Source organism: Neolamprologus multifasciatus, chromosome 3 (genome assembly GCF_963576455.1).
Source record: "Neolamprologus multifasciatus chromosome 3, fNeoMul1.2, whole genome shotgun sequence".
NCBI classification, from domain to species: domain Eukaryota; kingdom Metazoa; phylum Chordata; class Actinopteri; order Cichliformes; family Cichlidae; genus Neolamprologus; species Neolamprologus multifasciatus.
In genome coordinates this window covers 23,262,973-23,282,548 of record NC_140441.1, presented here as the reverse complement: position 1 = coordinate 23,282,548, position 19,576 = coordinate 23,262,973, and the positions used below count along the sequence as shown (strand labels likewise).

Sequence of the window (19,576 nt, the reverse complement as noted above, 5' to 3'; positions counted from 1 at the left end):
GTATGTAGCGGAGATAACAATAAAATTTACTTTGACTTTAGCAGCGAGCAGGCGCACCGAGGGCTCTCGCGCTCACTTTTCGTGTATAGAATTTCGAAAAAACATCGGTGCAAATTATAAGTCTGTATCATAATGTCTGGTGTTTTCGTGTTTGTTGGTTTGTTTTTATTTTGTTTTACTTCGCGAGTTGGTTATTAGATGCTGCTCCAGCCACCAGAGAATCCCCGCTGCCCCGCCCTCAGCAGCAGGCGCACCTCGCAAACGGAGGGCGCCCTTACTCCCAGCAAATGGCCGATAGAAAACCGATCGGTGCCTATGCTATTCCCAATAATGCTCGTACTCATGACGTCGGGGCAGCATGAGTACGAGCATTTTTTTTTTTTGCCGATGCCCGTGATGCCGCCCCCCACTACCCCGGGCAATCGCCCGTGTCCCTCGTATCTAAAACCGCTACTGGCCTCCGGCTTGCTTTGGAACCATTCGCAGCTGAGTGTGAAGTGGTGGTGAGGATCAGCACCTCCAAATCTGAGGCTATGTTTGTTTCCTTTTAGGGTCATCTTCTTGTAGAGCTCTAGACATTTACAGATAACTAAAACCAGAGTCTTTGTTCACACCAGGAGTTTATAACTAACAGCCCTGAAATAACAGACCAAACAGATTTTATCCACAAGGACTGAAGTTGGACACCATCACTGTCAAAGACTGGAAATAAAAATGCATCTGTTCACAACTTGCTCTGTTGCTGAATCTCTTCCCCTCACTCAGGTTTCTCCTGCTTGCCGTGGTTACACTGATTGGCTGTCATTTGATAAAGGAACAATACACCAAAAAGAAAAATACAAAATAACATTAATGAAATTATAACTGCTCACACTTAAAATTCTCAAATGTTCAAAATACAGTCAGATCATAACCTGGGTTACTTTCTCATTACTGATCAATAAACTCAGTCATACTTCAAATTAATTATTTGAACTATTCATGTATGTAATTAATTGCAAATACACATAAAAATCATGGTGCTGTTCAAAACAGTATTACAGAGTATGTTTGACACAGTTTGTTTTAGCTTCACCATTAAACTTTCATGATATTCGATCATCGAATTATTTCCATCAAGTTCTTTATATTTTTCTGATTCAGTCATTTACTTTTATGTTCTTGTTCTAAACTGAACTGCAGATAAACCAAAGGCTGAACTGAGAGCTGACAAGACAGCTGTTCCAGAAGGGGGCAGTGTGACCCTGACCTGCTCTGTGACCAGATCATCTTCATTATCTGGATGGAAATACTACTGGTACAGAGATGGGAAATCTTATGAAGCTTTGACAAATGAACAAATCAGTGTCTCAGAGGGAGGACTCTACAGCTGCAGAGGAGGAAGAGGAGAACCAGTTTACTACACAGAGGACAGTGAGACAGTTTGGATTGACACAACTGGTGAGTTCAAACTTTAAATTTCCCACAAAGCACTACATCTGATGGCAATTGAACCTTTTGTCTTTCATGTGTTTTTATTGGACTTTGTTGAACATTAACAGTGTCAAACAGGTCTGTTGTGACTCTGTATCCAAACTGGTCTGAGATATACAGAGGAGAGATGATCACTGTCAGATGTGAGATCCATGAAGGAGACACTGAGTGGGATTATGAGTGGGAAACAAACAGCATCATAAAACCTCCAAATCAAAATGAATACAGGATTAGATCTGCTTCATCATTCAACAGTGGAAACTATCGCTGTAAGGGCAGAATGAAAAGTTCACAGAATAAAACAACAGAGTGGAGTGATTCAGTCACACTGACAGTTTCTGACAGTAAGTCATATTTGCTTTAAGCTGTTTGAACACTTTGTAAAATGTGTTTCTGTTCATATAGACTGAGATTATTATTCTTTGTATAAACTGAGCTCACTGTTCAGAGACTGTACTACATGTTCACTGAGAGAAAATCTTTGTTGAACAGATGAACCCCATCCTGTCCTCACTGTGTCTCCATCATGGCTGAGTCCTGGAGCCTCAGTAACTCTGAACTGTGAGGTTGAACATCCGTCTGCAGGATGGAGCTTCTACTGGTATAAAGCTGTTCCTGATCTATTAGAGAAATCCTCCAGTTATGAGCTGCTACCTGATGGCAGTGGGACTGCACAGGACTCCTACATCATTCATGGACAGACACACACAGCAGGATATGTGTGCAGAGCTGGAAGAGGAGACCCAGAGTATCACACTGACAGTCAACCAAAGTTTGTCTGGTCTGCAGGTCAGTTTGTTTCTCTGTCCTTTCAATAAGCTCATGTTAGGTCATCATTTTTATTCAACAACATTTAGACCATTAAAATCTAATCTCCATGACAACCACTGATGTCTGTGTACAATAAAACTCCCAAAAGAAGAACTGAACTGAATATTTTCCTTTCTCTCTGTGATCAAACCAAACTGAATTTCCTTGATTCCTTTTCTTATTTTTTAGTTTTTATTTAATGTGATAACATGAAAAACAAAAGACATCTATGAGATTTTAAATGTTTTCTATTTGAATACTTTTACTTTGATATTTAAACTCATGTTTCTGCTTGTACTGATTATTTTTACTTAGTGCACAGACAGGATTTGCACAGTTAAGACTCTTTGTTTAGTGCTCAGGTAGGTGTTCAGATAAAAAAGTCAAATATAGTTAATAAAGAAACAAAGATGTCAGCAGGCAGGTTAACAGCTCTGACAAATACAAGAAAAACACTGACTACAGATGGACGCTAGAAGAAGACGTCACAAATAACAGCTGCTGTTATTGTTCATTTAAAATATACTTCAAAGGTTTTTAGTTTTGGTCCTGCTGCTGCAAAATATCTCACTGTAGAAGGAATCTGTGAAACAGACAATATCACAGAATTATGACAGAAACATTACAGCAAATGACTGAAGTGTGTTCAGAGTGATCTGTATCAGGTGGATGATGCTGAGAGTGATGACTCAAAGCTCATGATGTCACATGACGTGTACCAAGCTCTACATGAGCTGCCAGCAGATAAAGCATGTGGGTTAGATCATCTTAAACATGTCAGTATTCGGCTCCTTTGTTTTCCATTGATTTGACTGTCTGTGTGATTCAGGGCTTGTTGTCAGACTCAGTGTTGTCTCACCAAACAAACACTTTATCATATTGAACTATTAAATTTGATTTTCAAAACAAAAGCTTCAAACAAATATTTTCACTGTGATATTTTGAATCCTAACATCTGTGAGCTTTGTCTCTTCACTGCATGTTGTTTCCAGATGTTCATTCAGCAGCGTCTCTCACAGTGAGTCCTGACAGAGTGCAACACTTCACCTCTGACTCTGTCTCACTGACCTGTGAGGGAAACTTCACTGAGTGGAGAGTGAGGAAGTTCTCTGAGGACGGCCGACTCTCTGACTGTAGGAGAATGACTGGATCCACATGTGACATCAACACATCAAAGTCAGATACTGGAGTGTACTGGTGTGAGTCTGGATCAGGAGAGTTCAGCAGTGCAGTCAACATCACTGTACAGAGTATGTTATTATACATTTACTTCTTGGATCTGAATGATTTAGACGTCACATGAACATTTGTCTCAGCTTTGCTGTATGTGAAGTAATTCTATGTGGCAAAACAAACAAAAATGAGACTTTCAGATGATTTCAGGCAACGAAGCATCAAAATATTCTTGGTTGTTGGTCTAATTTCTCTTCATCCTTTCATAATCCAGTTTGTCATATTTTGCCAACAGTATTTTTGTATTTTCTCTGTCAGAATAAAACTCAAAAAAGCTCAACATCTCTGTCGTCAGATTAGATGAACCTTTAATGTCTCAATTCAGAGAAATTTGGGAAACACGTGATGCAAAATAACACAAACATACAAACATTTACAATTTCACCTTTAACCATTCAATATTGTCACCGTCAATAATTTGACTCCTGCCAGGAACATCCCAACTATATTTCCAGTCCTCATATTCACTCAGAAAACCAGGTCTGCATGTAGATCATGAGACACGACTCTCAGCTTTTTCTAAAAGTGTGCATCAGCTGGTCTGACTGAAACAATTGTGTGTGATTGTTTCACAGATGATCGTAATGTTCCTATCCTGGTGAGTCCTGTTCATCCTGTGACTGAGGGAGCTTCTGTTAGTCTGAGCTGCAGTTTGAAAACACAAAAAATACTTTCCAATGTGTTTTTCTATCACAATGACAAACTTATTCAAAATGATCCCCGAGGGGAGCTGAAGATCTCTGCAGTGTCAAAGTCTGATGAAGGTTTCTACAAGTGTCAGTACTCAGGAAGAGAGTCAGCACAGAGCTGGATGTCAGTTAAAGGTGAGCAGGATCAAAACATTTGATGGATTTTAATGGATTTCATGCTTGAGAAATAACATCATATTATTTCTTTTAATGTTTTGAAGCCACCTGGGCCTATTTAGTCAGAACTTTATAAAACTATTATGTAATATCTCTAAATTGTCAGGTTTAATATCGTTGTGATTCAGGACTCAAGTGATGGACTCAGGTGAAAATAGCAGAGGATGTAATCAGTGAAAGTTTCTTTATTCAAACAAAGGATAATTCATTTAGCACAACATTTTGCAAGCTTCGACTTGGTCAACAAGAACAAAACATAAATGAACCTAAACTTAAGGAGTGAGTCCTACATAAATATCTTAACTGAGGTGAGAGAGACAGGCCAGAGGAGCGGACATAACAGCGTGAGGGCGGCAGATCTGTGGGAGAGGAGAGAGCAGTTAGGGCAGGAAATCTGAGGGAATGTGACAAGACAGAGAGTGTTCATAAAGTGGCTGCAACAATGCCTTATTGGAGTCCAGACTAGGTGGGTTTAGTGGATGAGGCAGAGGTCTGTGGAAACTGCTGAAGGGTGGGCAGGCAGGCAAGTGAGGAAGAGGCTCCGAGGGGGGCAGCGGTGGTGGTGAATAGGGGGGTAATGATCCAAGGTGGCAGGCGTCTGACTGGAGGTGAATGATGGCATGAAAATGAATCTTGAAGCAGGAAGAAACTGAAACAAGGGGAAAATCTGTTAGCATACAAATCTTATTTTCCTAGAAAGGATCCCAGCAGACCTGCCTGGTTACCTCACTGACGAGCTGCAGTCATGTTAACTATCCATTAACATTTGGCTTGCCAACATATAGAAAATACTGTACACAGCAAATTCAAAAGTGTTAAATGTTTTGGTGTTAGTAGTCTTAGAGTTAATTTTACTCTAAGTAGAGTCACATTCTTTTAATGTAACTCTGAGGTGTAAAATGATAGTAGTTAAAATCGAGTGTTAAAAATGAGTGTTTCTATTTCAAATCTGGAGGTGTTACAATGGAAACATTAACTCTTGACCTCTTAACTCTGAACTCCTACAGGGGCTATGACACCAATAGAGTAAATTCACAGACTCCGCCCCCAGCACGGCTCCAATCGAAGCTGAAGTGAAGCCGTTTCAGAACATTTTGCTCTACATATTTGAGTTGTTTGCCATGCTTGGTAAGTCATGTTTTCAAAGATTGTTTCAATTATTGTTATTAGCTTTTACTTCTGTGGCTCTTTGGAGTTGAGACAAAGCTGTGTGAAAGGCATTAGCCATGTTGCTCGGTGATAGCATAATATTCTGTTTTAGCTAGCTGAAAGGTATTGTTTGCGGGCGAATACCACAGCCTTGAAAAAAAGCTTGCATGTGAATTTTCAGTCAAATTTCTTGGTCAAATACACTTAAAACAATGTCTAGAATGTGAAATGTTGATATAATGGTGCTACTTGAAGCCTGAAAACGATCTCCCATAAAAAACGAGCAAACAGCAGTAGCAGATGTCCTGAGTCCCGACTGAGTTCTACGTTAGCACTTAGATTCCTCCAGAGTTTTGTGCACACGGTTTAGGTAAAAATGAAAAAGGCTGAGGTTTTACATTTAGTTCAGTATTACCTGTTGTCTGTGTCCTTGTCTTTTGGGAAAATACTTTACACAAGTAATGGCTCAAAAAGGATTCCTTTTTTTTTTTACTGTGCTGCAATTGATTTGTGCCATTAATTAGTGTCAACTAATTTTTATTCAATCTCCACATAGGATACGCTTGTGAAGACGGAATATGGGGGAGAGCAGAAGTGCGCTGAAGTTCCACAAAGTGATGAATGAAGGACATGCGTATTGTATTTTGTATTTATTGAAATAAGTGATGAGAATGCTGTTATTTGCATTTACCAGCTCACCTATGTCAGACCTTTTGATAAACGAAATTCTAATGAAAGTGAGAACATGTACACTGTTACATCTTTCAGAAAATGTTTTGAAATTGTGGTGCACAGTTCAGAATAAATGTTTTTCAAAAACCATTGCGTCTTTTTAGTAAATGTTTATTTCCAAAAGAATTTTCTAGAAGTTCAGAACAGTAAAATTCCCGCTTTTTAGAATTAATTAGAAGATAACTCTTACGTAGTTAAATTAAAATACTCTTTGAGAGTTAATATATAAACTCTTAACACCAAGTGTTAAATTATCAACTCCAGAGAGATTTGGTGTTTAACACTAAATCAGAGTTAACATACCAACTCTCCAAAAAGAGTTAAATTAACACTCTCTGGTGTGGACCCATATAGACACTTTAAAAGTGTTGAAATCAAATCTGACAGTGTTAATTTGGACATGCTGGATTTGCTGTGTATAAAGATTTAAATTATAATTTGTTTGACCTCTGACCTCACTTTTATATTTCTCATCTTCCTTTGGACTTATTTTTACTGAACTACAAACTTCTGCCAGTACAAATAAAACAAAATAAATACACCGAAAACACAATATTGTTCCTTTAAAAGTAAATACTGTCAACAGAGTGAGCTGCCTTAGCAGAGATTTGTGCTCTCAGAGTTTGTTGTTTATTTATTAATAATTAATTATTGTTTGTTGTCACAGTAACTGTGTCAGGAGCTGACAGCTCTTCATCTCCTGTGTGGTTGATTGTTGGACTGGTTTGTGGAGTCTCTCTCATTATTATCCTCCTGCTCTTGTTGTATCGCTGCAGACAGTCCAAGTGTAAGAGCCTCTTCTTTTCATGCTGTATTAGAGAGTTTATTTACTACATACACTTTAATTATTCACACATATACATGTATTCTGATCTCATGACACAAAATATTAGTGGAACAATTTATACATGACAAACATTTGTCTCTTTCACAGATTCCTGCTTCACCAGGTTGGTAAAATACTTTTTATAATTATTTTAAACAAACATCAGTTACTTTTGAATTTATTGTGTTTATTTCCTGTTTTAGGTCGATCCAGTCTGAGAGTCACAGTCCGGGCTCCTCCACAAATCATGGAGTCAACCAGAATGAAACTCATGTGTACGGCTCTCTTCAACATGGTCAGCATTTAAAACAATTTTTATTATTATTAATATTTACTTTTATTAAACCTCCATTAGCATGAACATTTAATAGGTTCAGTTTGAGTTCAGGAGTTTTTTTAATAACATTTAAAGATCTTACAGTCCTGGTTTTGACTCACACAGTTTTTCTGTTTTTGCTCTGATCTTTAGTGTAACTGTAATAAAATGATTAATGTGAGCCTGGCTTGTTTTTTCTTTAGGTACTGCTGACATCTATGAATCAGTCACACAAGTGAAAAACAACAGAAATGGTACAGTATATGTGCTGAAAAGCACAGAGCAGTTAGAGATGAAACTTGTTTTTGATTTAATGAAACCACTTTCATGTGATATGTTTTTACAAACCTGTAAATAAAATATGAACATTTCACTATTAGATACTGTTTTAGAGAGTTTATTTACTACATTCACTTTAAATATTGAAACATTCATTCTGATCTGATGACACAGAATATCAGTGAAACAATTAAACCTAATAATTGTAATTGAAAGAATCTGAACAGACTGATGAAGAAGACCAGCTCTGTTCTGGGACGTCCTCATGACCCAGTGGAGGTAGTCAGTGACAGGATGGTGGCTCAGCTGTCATCCCTGTTAGATAACACCTCCCACCCCATGCAGGTCACTCTGACAGCACTGAGCAGCTCCTGCAGTGACAGGCTGCTGCACCCACAGTGTGAAGTTGAGATTTAGGAGACCTTTCCTTCCAGCTGCTGTCAGACTTTACAACATACATCATCATATCGAAGCACACATGCACACACTGGTGTCTTTACATATCTCAATGTGCAATACTGTATACCTGCTGCTACTAACATCAATCAACGACATGATGAAATGCTGCCATTTGCAGCTGGTACAACAGAATTGAAATTCTCTACTTTTTGTAGTGTGCATTATTATTCATACTTTGTGATATATTATATTATTTAGTTTAGTCAGTTATTGTTCTTACTGTCTTTGAGCCACTGTGACAATTTAGTTTCCTCTGAGATTAATAAAGTATTCTTATCTTATCTTACAGATTCGTGCTTCACCAGGTTGGTAAAATACTTTTTATTATTATTTTAAACAAACATCAGTTACTTTTGAGTTTATCGTTGTCACGTCTGCCGTGGCAGATGAGTGGAGGCTGAGAATTAGGACCTAAGATGCAGGCAGCTGAGATGCAAATTAGTTTTATTCATGAAGTGGTGAAACAAACAGAAACAGCAAAAGCAGGGACGGAAACTAAGCAAACCTAAACTGGAAAAAACTAACAAAAACAAACCTGAACCCTTAAATGGTGATGCAGGGAGACGACACAGAATGATGCAGAGAAAGAACACAGACAAACCAGCAACAAGCACACGAGGACACACACTATAAATACACACAGAGGGAAACGTGGAATAGCAAACAGGAGGAAGACACAGCTGAACCAAATTGAACTGATGTGACAGGAGAAAACATAAACTGAACACACTAACAGAAGACATAGATCTTCACAATAAAACAGGAAATGCACAGAGACACGGTACAGACATTAAACAGAGGAAACACAAAAACCAAACTCTAGGAACTTTGGATGGAGCAGCTCTCATTTCTAGAAATATGGACAAATTTATTAAACCCCTCAAAATATGACTATCCAGAGTTGGGACCAGGAAGCAGAGTTGCAGTCTTACACGCCTCTCTGCAGCTTCCCTCCTCCTGCTACCCCCCAAAAACCCATCTCCATAGAGACTGTGTCTGCTTCCAAAAAGACAAAAAACAAACTAAAAACCAGCAACAAACAACTTAAACAATCACAAAGAAAGAACAATACAGTATCCACATCTGAACCAAAGAGTAAAACAGTGAAATGTGGATTATTAAATATTAGGTCTCTCTCCTCCAAGTCTCTGTTAGTACATGACTTAATAATTGATCAACAAATTGATTTACTCTGCCTTACAGAAACCTGGTTGCAGCAGGATGATTATGTTAGTTTAAATGAATCAACACCCTCGAGTCATTCTAACTACCAGAAATCTCGAAGCACAGGTCGAGGGGGCGGTGTGGCAGCAATTTTTCACACCAGTCTATTAATTAATGAAAGACCAAGACAGACTTTTAATTCATTTGAAAGCCTGATGCTTAACATTATCCACCCCAGCTGTGAAACTCAGAAACCAGTCTTACTTGTTATCATCTATCGTCCACCTAGGCCTTACACAGAGTTTCTGTCTGATTTCTCAGACTTTATATCTGATTTAGTTCTGAGCTCAGATAAAATAATTATTGTGGGTGATTTTAACATCCATGTTGATGCTAAAAATGACAGCCTCAACATGGCATTTAATCTGTTGTTAGACTCAATTGGTTTCTCTCAAAATGTAAAAGAACCCACCCACCACTTTAATCCCACTCTAGATCTTGTTTTAACATATGGCATAGAAACTGAACATTTAACAGTGTTTCCTGAAAACCCTCTCCTGTCTGATCATTTCTTGATAACATTTACATTTACAATAATTGATTACGCAGCAGTGGAGAGTGGACTTTATCAAAGTAGATGTCTTTCTGAAAGCGCTGTAACTAAGTTTAAGAATATAATCCAGCCACTGTTATCATCTTCAATGCCCTGTACCAACATAGAGCAGAGCAGCTATCTGAACGCTACCCCAACAGAGGTCGATTATCTTGTTAATAACTTCACCTCCTCACTACGTACGACTCTGGATACTGTAGCTCCAGTGAAAACTAAGGTCTCTAATCAGAAGTACCTGACCCCGTGGTATAATTCTCAAACACGTACCCTAAAGCAGATGACTCGTAATCTGGAGAGGAAATGGCGTGTCACAAATTTAGAGGATCATCATTTAGCCTGGAGAAATAGTTTGTTGCTCTATAAGAAAGCCCTCCGCAAAGCCAGAACAGCTTACTACTCATCACTGATTGAAGAAAATAAGAACAACCCCAGGTTTCTCTTCAGCACTGTAGCCAGGCTGACAAAAAGTCAGAGCTCTTTTGAGCCAACCATCCCTTTAACGTTAACTAGTGATGACTTCATGAACTTCTTCGCAAATAAAATTTTTATCATTAGAGAAAAAATTACCAATAATCATCCAACAGATGTAATATTATCTACAGCTACTCTTAGTACCATTGATGTTAAGTTAGACTCTTTTTCTCCAATTGATCTTTCTGAGTTAACTTCAATAATTACTTCCTCCAAACCATCAACGTGTCTTTTAGACCCCATTCCTACAAAACTGCTCAAAGAAGTCCTGCCATTGATTAATTCTTCGATCTTATATATGATCAACCTATCTCATATAATCGGCTATGTACCACAGGCCTTCAAGGTGGCTGCAGTTAAACCTTTACTCAAAAAGCCATCTCTAGACCCAGCAGTCTTAGCTAATTATAGGCCAATCTCCAACCTTCCTTTCATATCAAAAATCCTTGAAAGAGTAGTTGTCAAACAGCTAACAGATCATCTGCAGAGGAATGGTTTATTTGAAGAGTTTCAGTCAGGTTTCAGAGTTCATCACAGCACAGAAACAGCTTTAGTGAAGGTTACAAATGATCTTCTTATGGCCTCTGACAGTGGACTCATCTCTGTGCTTGTCCTTCTTGACCTTAGTGCAGCATTCGATACTGTTGACCATAATATCCTATTAGAGCGATTAGAACATGCTGTAGGTATTACAGGTATTGCACTGCAGTGGTTTGTATCATATCTATCTAATAGACTCCAATTTGTGCATGTAAATGGAGAGTCCTCTTCACACACTGAGGTTAATTATGGAGTTCCACAAGGTTCAGTGCTAGGACCAATTCTGTTTACATTATACATGCTTCCCCTAGGCAGCATCATTAGAAGACATAGCATACATTTTCACTGCTCTGCAGATGACACCCAGCTCTATCTGTCCATGAAGCCAGATAACAGACACCAATTAGTTAAACTGCAGGAATGTCTTAAAGACATAAAGACCTGGATGGCCACTAACTTTCTGCTTCTTAACTCAGATAAAACTGAGGTCATTGTACTCGGCGCTGAAAAGCTTAGAAATATGGTATCTAACCAGATTCTTACTCTGGATGGCATTACCTTGGCCTCCAGTAACACTGTGAGGAACCTTGGAGTCATTTTTGACCAGGATATGTCCTTCAACGCACATATTAAACAAATATGTAAGACTGCGTTCTTCCATTTGCGCAACATCTCTAAAATTAGAAATATCCTGTCTCAGAGTGACACTGAAAAACTCGTTCATGCATTTATTACTTCCAGGCTGGACTACTGCAATTCATTATTATCAGGATGTCCAAAAAACTCACTGAAAAGCCTTCAGCTAATCCAAAATGCTGCAGCAAGAGTACTGACAGGGACTAGAGAGAGCATATTTCTCCTGTTTTGGCTTCCCTTCATTGGCTTCCTGTTAAATCCAGAATTGATTTCAAAATCCTGCTCCTCACATACAAGGTCTTAAATAATCAGGCCCCATCTTATCTTAATGACCTTGTAGTACCATATCACCCTATTAGAGCACTTCGCTCTCGCTCTGCAGGCCTACTTGTTGTTCCTAGAGTATTTAAAAGTAGAATGGGAGGGAGAGCCTTCAGTTTTCAGGCCCCTCTTCTGTGGAACCAGCTTCCAGTTTGGATTCAGGAGACAGACACTATCTCTACTTTTAAGATTAGGCTTAAAACTTTCCTTTTTGCTAAAGCATATAGTTAGGGCTGGACCAGGTGACCCTGAATCCTCCCTTAGTTATGCTGCAATAGATGTAGGCTGCCGGGGGATTCCCATGATGCATTGAGTTTTTCCTTTCTAGTCACCTTTCTCGCTCACTATGTATTAACAGTCCTCTCTGTGTTGAATCATATCTGTTATTAACCTCTGTCTCTCTTCCACAGCATGTCTTTTATCCTGTCTTCCTTCTCTCACCCCAACCGGTCGCAGCAGATGGCCGCCCCTCCCTGAGCCTGGTTCTGCCGGAGGTTTCTTCCTGTTAAAAGGGAGTTTTTCCTTCCCACTGTCGTCAAAGTGCTTGCTCATAGGGGGTCATATGATTGTTGGGTTTTTCTCTGTATCTATGAAGCGCCTTGAGGCGACTTTTGTTGTGATTTGGCGCTATATAAATAAAATTGAATTGAATTGAATTGAATAGGAACTAAAAAGTCTAAACCCCAGTACACAATCAGAACAAACTAGAACACAAGATCATAATAATGAAAAACACAAACCGTTGGGTCAAAAGACCCAGGACCATAATAATTGTGTTTATTTCCTGTTTTAGGTCGATCCAGTCTGAGAGTCACAGTCCGGGCTCCTCCACAAATCATGGAGTCAACCTGAATGAAACTCATGTGTACGGCTCTCTTCAGCATGGTCAGCATTTAAAACAATCTTTATTATTATTAATATTTACTTTTATTAAACCTCCATTAGCATGAACATTTAATAGGTTCAGTTTGAGTTCACGAGTTTTTTTAATAACATTTAAAGATCTTACAGTCCTGGTTTTGACTCACACAGTGTTTCTGTTTTTGCTCTGATCTTTAGTGTAACTGTAAAAAAATCATTAATGTCACCCTGGCTTGTATTTTTCTTTAGGTACTGCTGACGTCTATGAATCAGTCACACAAGTGAAAAACAGAAATGGTCAGTATATGTGCTGAAAAGCACAGAGCAGTTACAGATGAAACTTGTTTTTAATTTAATGAAACTAATTTCATGTGATATGTTTTTTATAAACCTGTAAATAAAAATATGAACATTTCAGGATCAGATGAATACGATGACATCACCTCCTCTCTTATTGAGTTTAAAGATCTTAGAACTAAGAGTGAGTACACCAAAGTTAATTTTATAAAAAGAAAACCTGGTTTGAATTTTTTTTTAATTAGTATGAAATTAATTTTGGGTTAACTTATTAATATAAGTTAGGTCCGGCAGCATTTTTCTCATGTTAGGAAACAGACATTTATTCAAATGTATTATTTTGTTCTTTTCATCTTTTTAAATCTGTGTATTTCGTGAGATGGGAAAACAGTTAAACACCAAACAAATGAAGAATAAAAACACATGTTCATTGTTCTTTGCAAGCTACATGTTTACTGTACAAGCCAAAGTAATCTATTACTGGCATTATTAGCATGACAACACATTACAGTGATATCAAAGTGCCACTGCAATAAGAGCCAATTATTAGTCTGGACCAAAGCTAAGTGGATAATAAAGCTGTATTTTACTTTAATCACTTCCTACAACATTAAACTCTTCACTTGTATATTTCTGATCAAACTGAACAAAGCATGAGCTTACAGTACCTTGAAAAAATATTCATACCTGTTGAACTTCTACACATTTTGACACCTTTTTTAAATTGAGATTTTCTGTGATAGATCAATACAACGTAGCACATAATTATGAAGTGGTATGAAAATGATTCATGATTTTCAAAATTTTAAACAAATAAAAATCTGAAAACTGTGGCGTGCATTTGTTTTCAGCCACCTGTACTCTGATATCCCTCATTAAAATCCAGTGCATTCATTTACCTTCAGAAGTCACCAGCTGCTCTGTGAAGGCCTCAGTGGTTTGTTAGAGAACATTAGTGAACAAACAGCATCATGAAGACCAAGGAACTCACCAGACAGGTCAGGGATAAAGTTGTAGATAAGTTTAAAGCAGGGTTAGGTAATAAAAAAATATCCCAAGCTTTGAACATCTCAAGGAGTATTGTTCAATCCATCATCCAAAAATGGAAAAAGCATGCTACAACTGCAAACCCAGGGTGATCTCTAAAACCTGCAGGACACCGGCCTACCCCTGGTTTAGATCAAAGAATATTCTTGTGTTAGAATGGCTCAGTCAAAGTCCAGACCTAAATCCCATTGAGCATCTGTGGCAAGATTTGAAAATTGCTGTTCACAGTCTGACTGAGCTTGAGCCATTTTGCAACAAATAATTGGCAAACATTTCAGTCGGTAGATCTGCAAAGCTGGTAAAGACAAACCCCGAAAGACTTGCAGCTGTAAATGCAGCGAGCAGTGTCTCTACAAAGTATTGACGAAGGTGGGTTGAAAACAAATGCATGCCACACTTTTCAGAGTTTTTTTTGCTTAAAATTTTGAAAACCATGTATCATTTTCATACCACTTCACAGTTATGCACTATTTGTGTTGGTCTATCACAGAACATCCTAATAAAAACATTTAAGTTGGCAGTTGTAAGGTGACAAAATGTATAAACGTTCAAAGGGTATGAATACTTCTTCAAGTCACTGTCAGTTTCATTTAGTCGAGTAACAGCATCACCGTACAAAACACACCATTGTTTCAAGTATCCCAGGTGAGGTCTTAATGATTTTTTACTGATACAGAAGAACATAAAGAAGTGTTTCAGCTTCACATGTTTTGCAAAAAAAAAATCTTTACAACACAGAACAAATTACAAATGATAAGTTATGTGTCTGAGGCCAGATGTTTACATGAAAGTAAAACCAGATGATTTCCTCGTCCACACAGATACAGAGTCTTTCTGCGCCTTCTAAACAAATCCTATAAGGTACAGTAACATTACACACCTGTAAAGACTCAAACACAAAACAGAACTTCACGTTGCATCAAGGGGAGACAATGCTTTTATAATAAACTTTATTGTTGTTCAACACAGGTGGGACAGGCATGAGGGGCAGCCAGTGACCCCTCACACACGTCCTTGTGCTGATATCCAGGCAGGTTCTCAGCGTTTGTAGCTGCTGATTTATGCAGCAAACATTTCCACAGTCCTCTGCAGCAGATTATAGAAACACTTCTTTTCTCAGCTCACGACAGAAGATCTACAGCTGGGACACTGTTAAGTGGTTCTACGTGAAAAATAGTTAAATATTAACTCAAACACGTTCTTGTATGTAAAACAGGTTCAAATGCATGAAATTATATTTGTCCTTTAAAGTGGACATTAAAAAACACCACATGTATAAACAATAATTTACATCTTAGAGCCCTGCTCTCAAACACTGACTCAGATGTAACTGTCTGTGAAACCGGATTTAAGAACTAAGAACTTAAAGTTCACAAAACATGTCAAACAGACTCTCCTTCATGAAGTCCTCGTTCATAAAGTGCTTCACAGACCTGAACATTACAGCTAACAGCTGGATTTTCCTGTGTCAGTGCAGCTAACCAAACAACGCAGAACCTCTTACTGCTAAAGAGACAGACGGTGAAAGCAGACAGTATATCCTCAGTTTTAACATAAAACTCATTGTTGCAGCTGAGAGCAGCACAACAGTGACCCCATTAAACTGATGTTTAGTTTTAGTGTCCTTATTTTCACTGAGTTATTGGTTCTGCTATTAGTTACTTAACATAAACTGATGTGAGTCTTTTGACTGAAATGAACCAACTGACCTGGTGATGTGATGCTCTGTACTGACAGAAGATGGCGCTCAACATGTTTTTATAACTTGAAGCACTTATTTCTTGAATTAAGCTTCACAGTCAGAGTTACATCTGTGTCAGCTTTTGAGAGCTGGGCTCCATGATGTACATTAGTACATGTAGTGTTTCATGTCCCCTTTAATGCTGAACACCTGATGTGACATTTCCACACATTAATTCTGTTCAGTACCTGATTGTTTTACATGTTTTCCATCCTCCATCTTCCAGTTTTTGTGTTTTGGTTCATGTAAACATTTCTGATGGTTTTATTTTCATCAAAATATTTTAATTTGCACTTAACTTTGAACTCTTAGAGATTACACTCACTTTATATTCACAGACTTGTGACCATGACAAAAAACTACAGACAGAAGTGGATGAAATCTCAGTGTTACTGGTTTTAGAAATGCTTTACAATAATAGAAAATACATAATTTAGAGTCAAAATATCATGAATGGTAACAAATATAACTGTTATCTTCGGGTTAGTCACAGTCCAAATCATCATCTGCATCAATGAATGTCAGTGAGGCGTCCTGAAAGTCGTCACGTCTCCTGTTCAGTTACCGTCTCTGAGAATCACTCTCCTCTCCAATCAAATCACTTTTCTTCTGTTTATCCTCTGAGTTGCTCTTTGATGGTTATGAATCATCGCTCTTCTTTAAACTGTGAAGTCGTTGCTGTTCTTGGGAGACATTTCTCTTTTGTTCTGGTATCAAATTGCTTCGTGTTTGCTGAGCTTCACCATCTTTCTGTTCACCTGTCAAACTGTTGCTCATGTTTCCAGAGCAACTTTTCTTCTGTTCAGACTGCTTGTGCGTGTGTGTTTCCAGCTATACCATACATAGACACGTGACCTTTCAATGAACTTAAACCGTGTGTATGAGGTATGCAGAAAAGCAGAAACAAGCACCTTGCTAAACTATAAAAACAGGAACTTGTAATAAGTCATGTCTCAAACAAACATTTAAAGGTGTGAAGTCTTGCACTTGAAAAGAAACAGAACATGGTGCTTTCCTAATGTATAACATAGCTCATCTCTGGACTAAGCTGCACTCTAAATAAAGAAAGCACATTTTGTCAGCACAGACACAGATAAAGGAAATAGTAGAAGGTTGAAAATAAATACTCTGACTGTCTGGCTTCTTCTTCATAATTATAGCCATATTAGGACACATAAAGGCAATGATTATATATCTATATATTTTAGCACAAATGACAATATAAAAAATATCAATGCCAACAAAATCTGCCTCTGTTTAGTTTTTCTGTTCATTTGTCCAGACTGACACTTCTTTTGCTCTGAGAAATAAGAACACAATGATCGAGACGGTGTGAGCTACAACCCTATAATCACTTTCTGTCACCGACCTCTCAGCTAAACCTGTGTAGAGTCATCCCATAATAACAACTGGGGTTGCCACGATTCATTGACTAGTCACGATCAGGTCAACTAGTGTTCAACACAAAAACAAGAAGAAGCTGTCTCCAGTATCGTAGCTGTGTCCAAATTCAGGGGCTGCATCCTTTGCAGGCTGCATTTGTAGGTCGATAACGTTACAGCAACGCAACGAAGACTGTCCAACCTCGAAGACTCCTCCAAATGTGTCCTTTTCCCTAGATTGGAAGGATGGGTCGGGTGTATTCTTTGTGGCCCGATCTAACCCAGAATTCATAGCGCGGCCAATTCCAGTTTCCAACAATGGCAGCAGCTACTTTGTTTTAATATTACTCTTTCTTGGTCACAAAATAAATGTTTAGGATATTTTCAGTCGAGAATGTAGCTGTGTAAACTTCAAATATCTGCTCGATTTATCAAGACATTACATATTTGCAAAAGTGCAGAAGTGTTGCGATCTACCCTCATTCATGTTGTGTGTTCTGTCTGCCTGCGTAAGTTTATTTTGTATTTTAGTTCAGCCAGTTTTCTGTTTTGTCGTCCAGTATTAAAGCTGTATTTAAGTTCACCTTTTGCTTCCATCTGTGTGCATTTTGGGTGCCACCGGAAGTAGCATATGCTAAGGTGCACATAGTCTTTTCGCATTACCTCAGTAAGACCATGTGAAAATTAAAACAAATCATCCTGGGTGAACTTAAACACATTTGTTCCCCTTTTGTTAAGACAGAAAGACGCACCACACAAAAATACTGCAAAAGGACGGTCGCCTTATATACATGGTGTATAAACTCAAAATGCACATTTCACTTAAGAATTAAGATGTGAACAAATGAACTTGTTAGAGATATTCTTCTTCTGTTGACCCCCCCCCCAAAAAAAAAATAAAAATAAAAATAAAAAATAAATAAATAAATACGTCTTATCAGATATTGATGCTTCTTTCCTGTGTGATAGAAAATAGGAGACTGATGTTTGTTTGTTTTTAAGTTAATTCCCAATAAAACTAACTGTAAGATGTTTAACTACATTGCTGTCTGTATTATTGCTGAAGTTCTAAACGTCACCTTTAAAGTGTTCGTGCTGATAACATCATGTACAGTCAGACAGGCATGGACAACAGCACTGACTGGGAGGCTTTGAACAGATCACATAGTTCAATTCAACATATAAGACTTTAAGAATGCACAAGCATCTACTTAAAATCTATTTAATTTATCATCTATGATATTATTATGTACAATTCCAATGTATTTTGTTCATCTCCCTTAAATAAACAAGCACCCTTAAAGTATGAAATATTCATGTACAAACACACATAAATGTGTGAACTGTCTCAGTGGCTGATAGTGCCCCACAGGCCTCAGTGTGAGCTTGAAGACATTTATAAAGTTTAAGTAGTTTAATGTGTCGGTGCTGACGATAAACACATTTTGAATGAAAGCCGGGGAACTTTGGTAGCACAGAAACAAGTGGCTATTCTTTGTGAGCATATGGATCGGTCCCTCATATTACCATTATTTCACCCAAAGGCACCAAGTCAATACTCAAAAAAGCTGCAGCAATACACACAAATATAAACAGTACTTGGTGACAACTTTGCTTTTAGCCTTTAACCCTCTGGTGTCCAGGGTTTTTTAATTTAGTTTTTAATTTGACCTTTATATTTCACCTTTAAAAACTGTTTATCTTGCCAATCTGTTATTTACCCATTTTGATATAATGTATCAGCACAATTTATCTAAATTTCTCTAAATTCAGACAAAGTGATATTTTTGACTGTAAAAACCAAAAGCATGTTTAACGAATCCTTTTCATAACTTGAAATGAAAATACAAATTGTACATTTTTAAAAAATATGCACAAGTTTCGCAAACAACAAAGTTATATGGTACTATTTACCTAAAAATGCAGCCAAGGCTCAGGCGTTTTTTATATAACCATTTAAAACTGTTTACAGAACAATCAGGTGTTCGGCATCAAATAAGAAGGCACTTAAATTATTTATGCAACTCAAAAAATAGTTTGTGTCCACTATAACACAGATGAGAACAGCACAGGGGTAAATCCTGCAGGTCTGACAGCAGGTGTGTCACTCAGCGTTTACACTGCAATCTGCCTTTGGTGGCTTTAAGACTGTGACATTCACTAGTAGAACTGACACACAAAACAAAACAACGACTACACTACACACTAACTACACAAGACAACAAACTAACTTGAGACTCCAAACACGGTAAACGTCACAAAGCTCTCACCAGTGTTGACTAACGCGTTACAGTAACTACGTTATTATTGTGGTAACGAGCACAGTAACTAGTTATTATGCCAAAATCAGGAACGTGTTA

The 19,576-nt window shown here is 37.9% G+C and overlaps 2 protein-coding genes across 3 annotated transcripts in view; both read left to right on the top strand.

The window, feature by feature from the left end:
• The window catches only part of LOC146522063 (Fc receptor-like protein 5), a 110,096-nt gene that overhangs the window by 27,475 nt on the left and 63,045 nt on the right, over positions 1–19,576 (top strand). The window lies entirely within an intron of this gene.
• On the top strand, positions 2,288–18,088 carry LOC146522068 (low affinity immunoglobulin gamma Fc region receptor II-like). 2 transcript variants are annotated; one of them, XM_085149956.1, is made up of 8 exons: positions 2,288–3,533; positions 4,092–4,340; positions 6,931–7,050; positions 7,198–7,213; positions 7,293–7,384; positions 12,999–13,046; positions 13,168–13,230; positions 14,915–18,088. In XM_085149956.1, exons 1-8 carry the CDS (start codon positions 3,263–3,265, stop codon positions 14,938–14,940), a joined length of 885 nt encoding a protein of 294 aa, XP_085006082.1. In that variant the 5' UTR covers positions 2,288–3,262; the 3' UTR covers positions 14,941–18,088. The 2 variants fall into 2 exon arrangements, with proteins under 2 accessions (XP_085006082.1, XP_085006072.1); XM_085149946.1 differs by lacking the exon at positions 14,915–18,088 and having other exon boundaries at positions 13,168–14,021.

Coding starts and splice junctions, on each gene's coding strand:
- LOC146522068 (XM_085149946.1), top strand. CDS start 3,263: ATGTTGTTTCCAGATGTTCATTCAGCAGCGTCTCTCACAGTGAGTCCT. Junction 3,534..4,091: donor AGTCAACATCACTGTACAGA/GTATGTTATTAT, acceptor ATTGTTTCACAG/ATGATCGTAATGTTCCTATC. Junction 7,385..12,998: donor GTACGGCTCTCTTCAACATG/GTCAGCATTTAA, acceptor ATTTTTCTTTAG/GTACTGCTGACGTCTATGAA.